This window comes from Thunnus albacares, chromosome 17, assembly GCF_914725855.1.
Source record: "Thunnus albacares chromosome 17, fThuAlb1.1, whole genome shotgun sequence".
Lineage (NCBI taxonomy): Eukaryota > Metazoa > Chordata > Actinopteri > Scombriformes > Scombridae > Thunnus > Thunnus albacares.
The window spans coordinates 5,850,027-5,863,147 of record NC_058122.1 but is presented as its reverse complement, the minus strand read 5'-3'; the positions used below and the strand labels follow the sequence as shown (position 1 = coordinate 5,863,147).

At 41.8% G+C, this 13,121-nt stretch overlaps 1 protein-coding gene across 1 annotated transcript; it reads right to left on the bottom strand.

Annotated features, from left to right (window-relative positions):
* Positions 1–2,258: 2,258 nt before the first annotated feature.
* On the bottom strand, positions 2,259–11,108 carry rad23aa (RAD23 homolog A, nucleotide excision repair protein a). Its single transcript, XM_044331427.1, has 9 exons — positions 10,861–11,108; positions 9,609–9,770; positions 9,273–9,475; positions 8,427–8,470; positions 7,518–7,645; positions 5,134–5,221; positions 2,952–3,082; positions 2,669–2,830; positions 2,259–2,521 (listed from the first exon to the last, which is right to left on the bottom strand). Exons 1-9 carry the CDS (start codon positions 10,924–10,926, stop codon positions 2,408–2,410), a joined length of 1,098 nt encoding a protein of 365 aa, XP_044187362.1. The 5' UTR covers positions 10,927–11,108; the 3' UTR covers positions 2,259–2,407.
* Positions 11,109–13,121: the final 2,013 nt, after the last annotated feature.

The following is a 13,121-nucleotide window of genomic DNA, read 5'->3' as shown; positions in this document are numbered from 1 at the left end:
GTTTACCCTGACTTTTCATCCATTGCATCCTGGGATAGCAGGACCACATTAACCCACTAGAGGGCCGCAGGGAAAACATTGCTGTGGGCCTCCATTGACCAGGTGGGTATTCAGACTGTGAATGACATGTATGATGATACTAATAAGGCACAAAGAGTCAAAGGCCTGAAAGACTGCTGATATTTAATGTAGCACAGCATAGTCTAAGATCATGTTGATGCTGTAGGACAGTTTTCAGTACAAACTGCCTTCACACATACAGAATGAGTTGTTTTTTTTCTTTTACAGTTGTTGTCTGTTCATGGACCCACATTAAGCTGAGAACCTCTGCAGTCAAAAACAAACTAGTTGCCGCACATCCCCACCTCACACGCTACAACCAGGCCCGCAGTTATCATAGCGGCCAGTCAGCCCATCTGCACATACAGTAAGATTAGATCCTTGATGCACAGAATGGTTTTCTGATCTGCTGTTTTGTGTGTAGTTGAGCCTCAATATGCATAATGAGTCCATTATCTGTGTATTATTTGTTTTTAATTTGAGCATAACTGGCTGTATTGGCCATATAATGCCGGGCAAATTAGACAATTAGACAATCCCAAAGAAGAATTACAAAGTTAATTTAGCGTCATTTTTCTTTTATTCAGAACTTAATCTAAGTTTTATAAGCAGTCAAATTCAATCAAATCAAACGGTTTCATTTTTCTGAACTACAATTTGCCCCAAGTTGGGAAGATAAGGTACAGTATGTTTGATCTAAAAGAAATAAATGGATTTGGTTCCCTATTCCACGGGAGATTCCTGCTCTGTGTTCAGGGTGTCTCGAACAGTTCTTTCCCTTAAGTTTTTTTGGAATATCTGAAAGCAAAAATATGCTTTTCTAGACATACCAAGCATGTTAGTACGACATATGAAAGTCACATGGCGGTTACCACATAACTGTATAAAGTTGTTTATTCTTAACGCACCTTTTGGAACCTGTTAAGAATTGACAAAAAGAAGGAAAAAAAAAAAAAAAGACGTGGTTTTATGATCCTGCTGACTCGATCACATGTGACACTGTTAAAACCACATGCAGATGGTTTAGACCTCACCAAGCAGTACACACATTTATCTGCAAACACATTTGCAAATGACACCTAAGAACTTAAGTGTGCGGGTATTTAATCGTTTTGGTTAAGTAGTTAAGAACAGTTAAGAAAGTAATGTCATCCCACTCGTCTGTGTAATATGGATCAGTTACAGAACTCAGATGTACCCTCTGTCGCTTTTTTTGTTGTGTCCTTAATTACTAATAATTAAAATTGACAAGAGTTTCACTGTGCAAATTTCATCGAGACTGTAAAACTGCTTCAACTTAGCTGCTGTTTAAATCTTGATAGTAGAAGAAAAAATCTGATGTTTGTAAGTTGCACAGTAGATTTTCGTGGGTAGTGTTGATTAGCACCAGATCTTAAGTAATCTAAACAGACAGGCACAGCGTTTTGCAGGGATTCTGATTGGCTGCGATCTGTGCGGCCACCATGGCAGGACAGATGAAGGTGGTACAGAGTGAAAAGAATAACCAGATACTTATGTGTCAGTTTAGTTCCCCATCCCCTCACCCTCCTCCCTCCCCCCCCTCTTTCTCCCCCCCCCCCCCATAACAGACCCCAGCAACATCATCTCAGACAAAGGGCAGCACGGTCAAGTCCATCTCTGCCAATTTCATTATTGGACGTAACATACGAGAGGCTTACAGAGGTACACACAAGCAGTTACACACACTGATAATGTTGTAGAAGTGCAGTGAGGAGAATGTGCTTCCATACAATCCAGCTACAGCATTAACAAACTTAGATAATGCAAATTGATTACTTTTTCAGCTTAACTGTATCGCATCCATCTGCACAGGCACGCGGACATGTACTCACACACACAGACACAAGCACACACTCTCGTCGCAGACCCCTCAGCCCCGTCACTCCCCCCTCCCTAATGTCCACAAAGCGCGTCTAAAATCAAAATGATAGATCTCCCCCCTAAACAATCCCCACACATTCCATTGGAATTCACGTGGATTTTTGCTTTCTTCCACACTTTTTCACCCTGACCACCAATAATCTAAGAAGTCTGACCTTTCTGCACGCAACCTCCACTTTGTGTACATAAGCGTGTAACCCCCCCCGCCATATCCCGACCCACCCCCATCTTCCCTTCCCTTCCCACCCCAACCCTATCCCATCCCACCGCCCCCCCCCCCCCCCCCCCCCCTCCCCTCCCCGCCCTTCCCTCCTGCTGGCTCTCCCCTCTCCTCCCCTCCTGTTGGGTTGAGCTGAGGTTGGTAGCTGTACAGTAAATTGGGGGTGCAGTCTTTGAAGAGGGGAGGGGTAGGAGGGAGGAACAGGAAGGCAGTAATCTCTGCTGTTCAGTCATCTTCCAGTCCCTGGTTGAGGAGAAAGTTGGCTGCCAGGTTCTCGTTCTTCTCGCAGGCAAAGTAGGCCTGGATCACCAGGGCCTCAGGGAAACCCAACGCTTTTAACTGCTCAGAGTTAAGACGGATACATAAAGAGAACAAAGAGTAGGGAGACATGAGAGGAGGCTGTTAAAAACCACACCATCTGAAACTTATGTTTCCAAAAAGGAAAAAGACCACACGCTTTCAATCTTTAGTCTTCATCCAACTCACCCTTTCGATGGCTTCCTTCTCCTGAGGTGTAACCTGGATATAGTTGACAGGTGCGCCCTCCTCCCCCGCTGCCCCCATCTCTCCAACCTCTGGCGCATCTCCCCCCTCTCCCACTGGCTCGTTCAACATCTGGATGAACAGCTCTTGATGCTGACTGATTTGCTGCAGGAAGAAAGGTACTTTCACAACAAAGGCATGACGATGCTCCACTAGGATGTGGAAAACTCATGGTGTGAGGTCGTCTCATGAGTGTCTGGCAGTGTGTGAGTACAGAGTGTGTTACCTGTAAAAGTTGAGGGTTCTCCCTGCCTAGTTGCTGGAGAAGAGCTGGTAGCAGAGCAGGGTTCTGCTGGATGGCCTGTCTCATGTGCAGAAACTGGGGCTGAGTCCGCAGGAATGCAAGAGGGTTCTCTCCTGGTGACACAACATTAATAACCATTAGTAGGAGAGCAAACTAAATCAATTCTATGCAGGACATTTCAGATACATTCATACTTTGCCGAGCCTATCTATTATTTGGCACAAACTCTACCTCTGCTATTTCACACTGAACTCAAGATCCACAGTCAGACTGGGTTAAATCCCAGCCAGTAGCACCATCACTGTAAAATCTACTGTGCACTACATAGTAAATACTAGTAATACTAGAGTTGTCAACAGTTAACTGCAGAGAATACTTTTGATTGGTTACGCATGTCAGTCTATAGGTTCATTTGCATACTAGGGTTGGGTAGTGAACTACTTACGATAGATTAATGTTGGTACCTTGTGTGACTGAGAGTGAGCGCAGCCCCCAAATAAGTTTTAAAGACACACATTTCCCTACTGAAGCGTCTCACATGGAGGCTCCGACACTGACAGGAGCACTAACCCACAGATACAAAGACACGCGGCCGATCCATTTTACCAGCCTGCATGGCGGCTAGCAGCTAGTTAGCATGGCTAGCATCATTAGCTTAGCTGTGCCATGTGTAGCCCATAGACTGTATTAAAAATAAGGTGTAGCTGCGGTGGCTCTGGTTTGAAATCACTGTGCTGGGCAGGTGACAGGTGTGATTCCGGTGTTTATGTGCTCTGAAAGACGTCACGGCGCGGATATAAAGTCACACAGCTGGCGGACTGTTAGCCTAGCATGCTAATCCTACAGTCTATCGGTAATAACAACGTAGGTGTTATAAAAATTATGATTGCACTGTGTATGAGTGTTACTATTTTATCTAGATCATGATGAATTGTTCCTGTTTTGTACTGCAACATCAGCAGACGTATCAGCTGAGGTTAAAGGAAGTTCAGTATTATATTTGTAAGAGGAAGATGTAGAAATTAAAATGCCGGTGAGACGTGTCATCTGGGGGTCAGTTGGGCAAGATGAGTCCTGGACAGGAGAACTGAAAACAGACATGACGGTATCTATGAGTCTGTATTTTAATAGATTAAGAAAAGAACTGTACTGTAGCGCCCACCTATGGAGTATAAAACCGTTCTAAGCGCTCCACTGGGAGCCTTTCTCTTTGTAACCTCATCCTGCGTGTTGCATTGTGAAACGCTCCTTCTTGTACAAGAAAATAAATTCTGTTAAATTTGATATTTCAGCTCCAGTATCTATAGTTCAATGTCATTAAGAAGACATTTTTTTAACAGTAGGTGTTACTTTGTTATTAGGCCATCACGCAGTTGCTGTGCTGAATGATTGAGACCAATATGCTGCCAGTCAGTGTGACTAAACTCATTGAAAACACTTTGAGGTGAAGAAGGATGAGCTAAAAGTCAAGCTAACCAGGGCTAACAAGCTAGCACTGACCGACTGCTGACAGCTCTCACAAATGAAAGCCAAATTACAAATTTTCTTTAAAAAAAAAAAAAAAAAAAAAAAACCGGTCTATCGAAGGCACAGTTAGCTGAAACTGACATCCCTAATGTATACACAAGTTCTCCATGGTGATCATGAATCCCCTCAGAAGACCTACAAACAAAATCCACTCAAAGAAAGGCCACTGGCTACAACAAGTCTCCTCTGAGTGATGACATTTGAATCCAGATGCAGGTTGGGGTCATCTTACAGGTCTAACAGCAATTTAAACATGCCCCTGGTGGAAAAACATTAAGTGACTAATGAGTCATATGATGAGCCATTGCTGTGCCAAGTGAGGCAGTAATGATTATTTTAACTAAAATGTGTCTTGTCTTGGCCCTGCAGCATTCACATATTTAAATGTTCTCAAACAGTCTCTTGCAGAAGCTCTTGAAGTAGAGTCCACATGGTCTGAGTTACCTCCCAGTCTTCATTCTGATGCATGGATACTAGTTGAGGCTGTGACTCCTATAAATGTGGGCTCTCTGCCAGCGATTGGCATAATTCACATCTCACCACTACTAGTGTTTATTATTATTATTTAAACAGCATAGAGACAGAGAGACATGTAGACTGTATATATATTTAGATCAAAATGAATTGCATGTCTCACCTTCTGCTAGAGATGGGGCTTCTGTGGGTCCAGATGCAGGGGCCTGCACCGGGGGATTAGTCTCCTGGACTGGGCTGCTGGGGATACCCTGAAAACACAACAATACAACTGTCAATCACTCTCTCTCTCACACACACACACACACACTCTCTGCATGCTGCCAAGATGAACAGACCCAAACGTTATATTTGTCAGGCACATGGAAGTTTGGCAATAATAATATAACTGAATGCATTTACTAGATGTATACATGTCATCTGGTTTAACCCTACAAGTGCTGAAGTCACATCAGCTGCTAACACCAGCGTTACTCGTTTTATGTTGACTCTCAGTAACTTTTCTGTCAGCGCACACATCGCCTTCACAAATTAGTTGCAAGATGTGTGGTTCCTCCGGCATGTTTTACAATACCGCTGCATGTTGTCAAGACTGCAAATGTAAACACCAGGCAGCGGTGAACGCAGTGATACCGACATGTCTTTCAACGTGGGAATGTGGTGGATGGTTTGAAGCAGGTGTGTGATTGGAAAACGTAGCGAGGCAGCAGGGGACACACACATAGAGGCTACAGGCACAGTGCAGAGATAGACATGGAGAGAGGACTTTAAGACAATCAGTTTTTGACAGCCGTATTGATTTTTTCTGAATTTTGTGCAGAGTTTGGGCCGGATATACAGTGGTTTATCAATTTAGCTGAATCTCTTGTCTCAGTTTTCCGAAAGGTATCGGTTAATCTACCCTAACGAGGATAGAATAACATATTCGAAACACCCTTTAGTATAATGATAATTTCTCTCAAAGTGCAAAGTAAAGCCATAGATATGCTTTTGAGTGAACACATACACAGGCTGAGGACACATAGTAGTTCTGTTTCTACTGCTTTCTGGAGTCCACGTGGAGGATGTGTTCCACACATGCGCAGTAGATCGGCGTCTACAGGAAGACAGTGCAGACTGTCCGCGTGGTCACAACAAATTGGAGGTACGCACAGAGTCTACGTGTACACCCTCCACTAAATTTATGTCACATGGACCACAGCAGACCCTCACGTACTCGTGGATGCAGAAAGTATTTTCAGTTTAAGAAGAACAGATCAAGCGGAGCATGTGTCACCATTGATTAATTACACTAAAACTAAATCAAGACGCAGGGTGGTTCACACTGATTAACGTCATGTTCTTCAGCCTGGTTAGTCATCTCCTTTCCAAAATGTGACTTTTGCACTGAATGTAAAAGTGGTGACCAGACAAAGCTGAGCTGGGGAGCTCTCTGTGAGATGTGTGAAGGTACCATGATATGGAAAACGTGCAAAGAGCTATTTCCAATTAGATTTTTAGTATATTGAAGTATTTCCATGTAGGAGATTACCACAGTCTATGACCACAATATGACAAATTTGCTGACTCAACGACTTTTTATAAAACAACAACTAGACTAGATTTACTACATAAATCAATGGAAAGACCTGTCAGTGAGGGTGCCTCACAGTCTGATGTCAACTTAGACTGAACAATGCACTAGTGTAGTAGAGAGATTGTTCACAAGATGACGAGGTAAACACAATTGTCTTTGACTTTTAAAGTAATCTCCATGGAATTTTCTGGATGATGTCACATAACCAGGTTTTCTTGTTTTTCGAGCCGTGTGTGTCAAGACTCCTGCTGTGGCTGCATGGTGGTCTCAACCAGCGCGTTTACATGCACTTAAGTAACCGGGTTACACTCAGGTTTTTCCAGTAAACTGATTTCCTGAACTCCAACTGAAACCACATTTAAACCATCCACAATATGTTTTTTTAAAAACACATTACTAATAGGTTTATTTTATTAAAATGAAGAAAAATGGTCTTTGGGGAAATATCTGAAATGCTCCTTTTTGTGTCAGCAGGCTGGGGGGTCATCCGCATGTCTTGTTTGATTGACAGCAGCTGACAGATGGCCAGAGAATAATTCCACCAAAGTCTATGACTAAAACTGAAACTAACAACATACAAAGAAGCCCCCAGAAGTCTGAATAAGTTCGTTACCACAGCTGATCATTTGACTGGTAAATTTAGACAGTTTTGTTCCACTGTTGTCAGTTTGAACACAGCCTTCACTCCTGGGACTATAAAACAAAGAGGAGTGACTCTGCAGAAGATCAAAGGGGTTTGGCTGTGGAATATGTGCTGAGGGGGACAGAAATATGAATGCCAATCCAAATAAAACTCAACTCAAAATCAATTCTAGAGTTGTTTGGTAATCAGTGGAGGGAGGCCAGTGAATCAGGGAGATATGGTATTCCTTCCTGATGCCAGTTAGGGGCCTTCAGAGATCATTTAGTTGATTTGAACAGTGGTGCTCTTGAAATAGTAAGAATAACTTTAGTGTATGTGTGAGACGCACAGTGAGAAGGTACTCCACAGCTCTGTGGGGGTTGTTGAAACTGGCCCGTAGCGCCGCCACCACTCTCTCCCTTTCATAGCCCATAGACATGATCTCTGTCAGCATCGCCTCGTACTCGGCTCCAGTCACTGAAAACACAACACAAAGTTGGCAAAGTTACTAACTCGACATATTTGGAATATTTGAGAAGTTACAACTTTAAGCATGTATCAACAGGAAATGTATTTCTGTATTATTCCTCTTGTAAGATGTATCTAAATGTACCAAAACACAGAACTTAAATAGCAAATTTGAACCATTACAAACTTCAAAGAAAGATTAAAAATACATTTTCTATTACAATCCATGCCATGAGGCCACTGTAGCTTGCTCCTTCATGGAGGACGGCATTTTCAAGATTTATTTATCTATAGCAACAAGACTAATCCTTCAGTCGCCACTGAGGGTCTGACTCTAAAGCATACATAAGAGAAAAGTCATACATACAATAACATTCAAACATACTAATTAGGCTTAAATAGCAGCATGACACCTACTCCTACATACTCTGGTATGTACATAATCTATGAGTAGCCCTAACGGGAAGCCCCTTTGCTCTCTGTGGCACCACAATAAGGGATGCTTGCTTTTGTCACAGCCTAAATATAGGAGTGATATTATGTATGGCACTGCAGCCTGTAAAGTCCCTGACTAACAGCAGTAACAATATCTGGCACAGAAAGTAAAGCCTAGGATTTACATCTACAGGCTCCATTGTAAAAGTCAATTGTCTGAATTTCTACTATTTAGATTTATCAACAGTGAGCAAATACCCAAACTACTGCGTTGAGACCGTTAGAGCTGCACCAGCTCCAGCTGCTGTTGTATTGCATTTGACACAAGTCTGGCAGAAATGTATTCATGACTTACCCAGCGCTGAAGAGGCATCCAGGCCCTGGCCCCCACCACTGGAGCTACAAATCAAAAGTGATGAAAAAATAAAAATCAACTTACAAAAAACTTCTATGATTCTGTGAAAATAGAATTAAAAAGTACATAAATAATATACTACATTACAGTTTAGTCACTGTGTTGAGCTAAAAATACTGTACCCATCTTCACTGTTAAATAAAGCTGGTATGATACAATCTTGGCTTGAGTCCTAGCCACTGACAGACTCATGTTGGACAATTACTCTATTAAAATACATCTGGGTGACAGATCAAGGCCACCTGCACACTCCCAGTTTATTGAGTCTCTGCAAAGTAAACAGTCCTATGATAACTGTGCACATGTTGGGTGCCACAAATGCCTATTAAAATTACAGAAGAACTGATATTAGACATATAATATAATGGGAAATTATAAAACCATATGAATGAAACATAGGATGAGAAAGTACACTTAATTGTTTTAACAGGGCTCAACTGTGCCACTGAAAAATATTGTAAATAATCTGTATTTTACTTAATAAGAACTTCAGTTTATTTGTATCTAGAAAATGACCAAATAGTTCAAATTTAGTGAGATGACAGCTACATTAATAGAATATTTAAAATTAATAGATTTTGTGGTGGAATTTTGAATGTTTTAAGGGGATCACTGTCACAAAGACATGCTCTGGATCAAACCATATATATTCATACCTGAAAAAAAAATTGTGATATTGATTCCAACAATATTTTCCAGTACTGCTTCTCCACTATTTCTAACATGACAAAGATGGTTTTAAAAACATTCAACACTATATAATTCTATATGATCGACAGCTTCTACCTGGCTGGTTGTTGTGGTTCTGTGGCTGCGGCACTTGGCTCCTCTTTGGCCTCCTCGGGGGGAATGGGGACAGCTGCTGGGGTTGGGGCTGGGACTGAAGCTGGGGTTGTGGCCTGGACAGCTGTTGACGTGGAGCCAGAGTCCTGTACAGGGGGCTTGGGTGCTTCTGAGACAGGAGGTGAGGCGGCCGCTGCGGGCTTAGCCTTTAGTCAGTTCAAGAGGAGGTGCTGTTAGACTAACAACTTAATAGTGAAACTGTCTGAAAAGTACTATAACATTTATAACTTCATCATATAAAACTTAACGTCACCTTTAAGAATTACAATAAGATCTCACCTTGGACACCATCACTACAACAAAATTCTTCTCATCAATTTTGTAGTCCTTAATTGGTGTGTCATCTTGCAGGATTTTTCCTGCATATATCAGCTTCTGCCCAGATACTGGAAAGTTGTCTTTTCCTCTCTCTGCTTCTATCTTCTCTTTCAAGGCCTTCACCTGATAAAGAAGAGAGGAACAGACTCCATTACCAGCAACATACAAGCACATCCTAACGGATTCCTAAACGCATTTATTTCAAAGCATGAACATCCCTACTCTGTGTTAGATGACAATCTTCCTCTTTGATCTCTGACCTTGTCAAGTCATATGAGCCTTGAAAAAAACGACTATCTAGATGGACCATTGACAATGTCATTAACTTACAAGCCAGGAAGCATCATAGCTGACTTGTAAGACTCAGACTCTGCACTATTTGTATCTCTTTGCACTCTTTGTGCTATTTGTATCTCTTTGTCTCTCTTTGCACTATTTTTATCCTGTTTACAGTTCACAGAAATGGTTTCACCTGTATATAGATATTCCTTGTGTATATTTCTGGAAATTGTTGTGTTGTTATTCTGTGTCAGTACATTTGGAACCACTGGACCGGAGTCAAATTCCTTGTATGCGTAAACATACTTGGCCAATAAAGCTGATTCAGAGGTGTGCATTAGTACTGGCTTCATTCATTTTAGTGTATCACACACGCGGACAATGCTTAAGTTACTGTAAGATTCAAGTTTGAATTTAGCAGTATTACATAGCGGGAATATAGTGCCGATAACAAGTAACGTTAGTGAAGTGCTAACTCATGTTCACTTAGCCAGGCTCGTTGCCAATAAAGCTAATCGTAATTAGCAGTGTCATAAGCATTAGCATTAGCAATAATAGCGTAGTGGCCAGCTTTGCCCTCATCCCACTGTTTCCCGCATTTAATTCAACTTCACGTAGGACATTATTGAAAAGCAATAAAAGCAAAGTAACCACGACACAAACTTGAAACGACGAGAAACTCGTCTGTCATGCCGTCGCAATGACTTTGTTAACGGGCAGCTCGGCGAGCTAACTAGCTAACGTTTGCTAATAAGTGGGGTGCTAACCTGGAAACGCGTGCTGTTGATGGGCACTCTTTTTGCCAAATCTACATACATTTGTCTTTAATTGTCAATATCAAGTGAAGCTATAGGGTCTACACGCAAAGTTGAGACATAGTTCCCGCAGCTAGTAGCTAAAGTTAGCTGATAGCTTATAGCTAACTGTTACTCACCGTTTGTTCGGGGTCTATCTCGACTTGAATAGTCTGCTGCTGCAGTGTTTTTAGCGTGATCTGCATGGTAGCGGTGGCTGTTTCGGGTGTGCTTCAGAGGGAAAAATAGTTGCTTGCTAAGCAGTTAATTTGTTTTTAAAGTTTGCGTTTCGGGTAAGATAACAACTAGCCGAGAAATGTGTGTATCCATGAGCACTCAGCAAATCGCCATCTTTGGTGACAAGTTGGTGCTGCTGCGAAAAAAGCTTCGCGGAAAGCTGCGAGATCTCGTGCCGTAGAACGCGAGTATGGCAAGCGCTTTCAACATATGTCAGCTTTCATTTCACTCCTCATAAATGTCTACACGTGCATTTTAAATAGTTGCAATCACTATATAACCAGTACAAATAATAATTCAAGATGTCTGCAGTTACGAGTTGACTGGTAAGAAATACAGTTAAAGACATAACAACATAACACTAGCTACTAATGATTATTTTCATTATCGATTTATCTGTCGATTATTTTCTCAAAAGGAGGGAGGTGTAGGTTTCTCTAAAGACACTCTATTGTGCCAGATTATTTCAACGACTAAGACAAAAAGAGACATAAACACTTATGTAAATTAACAAAATTATATATTCAAAACTGTCCCTGTGTCTCTCCTCAGCACTACAACTTCTGAAAAGGTGCAATGACAATTCTCATCGTCATCAAGTTACGGTCTCAGGTAATTTAGACACTGTACTGTTGTTTTAGTTATTTTATTGTTATTGTCTTATTGATGATTTATTATACATCTGAAGTGAATATAAAGGTTTTTCCTTTCACAAGGATTAACAGTCAGAAACATGCACAAACAGACATAAACACAAATGTACATAAACAAAATTATAGAGTCAAGACTACTCCTGCATATCTTACATTATCTATGATCCATTATCGTCCACAGTTGTAAATGTTAACGACCTTACACATACACAGGTGATTTCAATTACTCTGGCTGATTAGACCTCTAGTCAGATTGAGGCTGTGTGAGCTAAGCTGGGAGTTACATGATGTCACAAAACTCTATGTACCAGTAGTAATGATGACATTAAATTAAAGTAAATTGCTCCTCCCTAATGTCTGCAACAGGAGAGAGGGAGATGTCAATTAAGCCCTGAGAAGAGCTCTAATCAGGCAAGAAGTTGCTAATAAATGGATTTTGCTGCATTGGAGTGGCCTTCCTGAGAAATTAAATAGCTACTTACAAGTTATTCTTATTACTGGCTTATAACTGATATATAACATATTTGATTTATTGTATTAATAAAGCCAATTGTCAAACCTTGGATTCAGGAGGAACAATGTGGATTCTGTCCTGAGTATGGAACAGTGGATCAGCTCTTCACCCATGCAAGGATACTTGAGGGGTCATAGGAGTTCGCACATCCAGTTTACATGTGCTTTGTGGACTTGGAGAAGGTTTAGGACCGTGTCCCTCAGGGCACCTTGTGGGTGGTGCTGCGGGAGTATGGGTTACTGGGGCCATTGCTGTGAGACATTCGGTCCTTATATAACCGCAGTGAGAGTTGTGTCCACATTCTCGGCAGTAAGTCAGACTCGTTCTCAGTGGGCATTGGACCAGGGTCGTCCCTTGTCACAGATTCTGTTTGTGATTTTCATGAACAGAATCTCAAGGTGAAGCCAGTGGGAGGAGAGTGTCCGGTTTGGGGACCTCGGGATTGCTTCTCTGCTTTTTGCAGATGATGTGGTTCTGTTGGCTTCAACGCACTGTGACCCAGCAGGCACTGGGACAGTTTGAAGCCAAATGTGAAGCGTGGCTGCCCCAAGTGAAGGAGTTCCAGGCATGTCCAACTGATATGAGACCCTGGGGCAGACACAGAACACACTGGAAGGACTACATATCTCCTCTGGCCTGGGAAGGCCTTGGGATCCAACAGGAAGGGAGGGAAGGAGGGTGTTGTGGGGGTGAAGGATGTCTGGGTTTCCTTACTCAGTCTGATGCCACAGTGACCTAGTCCCAGATAAGCAGCTGAAAATGGATGGATGAAAGACATTGAGATTGTTCCATGTTATGCTTATAGGACCAAACTGTCACATTTCTCTGTAAGCCCAAATCCTGACTCAGGGTAGATTTGTTACTTCACTGTGATTTTTACCAGACTCATACAAAGATCAAGGAATGAGAAAATCAGCAGATCTCTGGCTAAATTTATGGTAACCTTTAATGAAAATAATATTTTCATAACAGAATTAGCAAACTAAGTAACTATGTC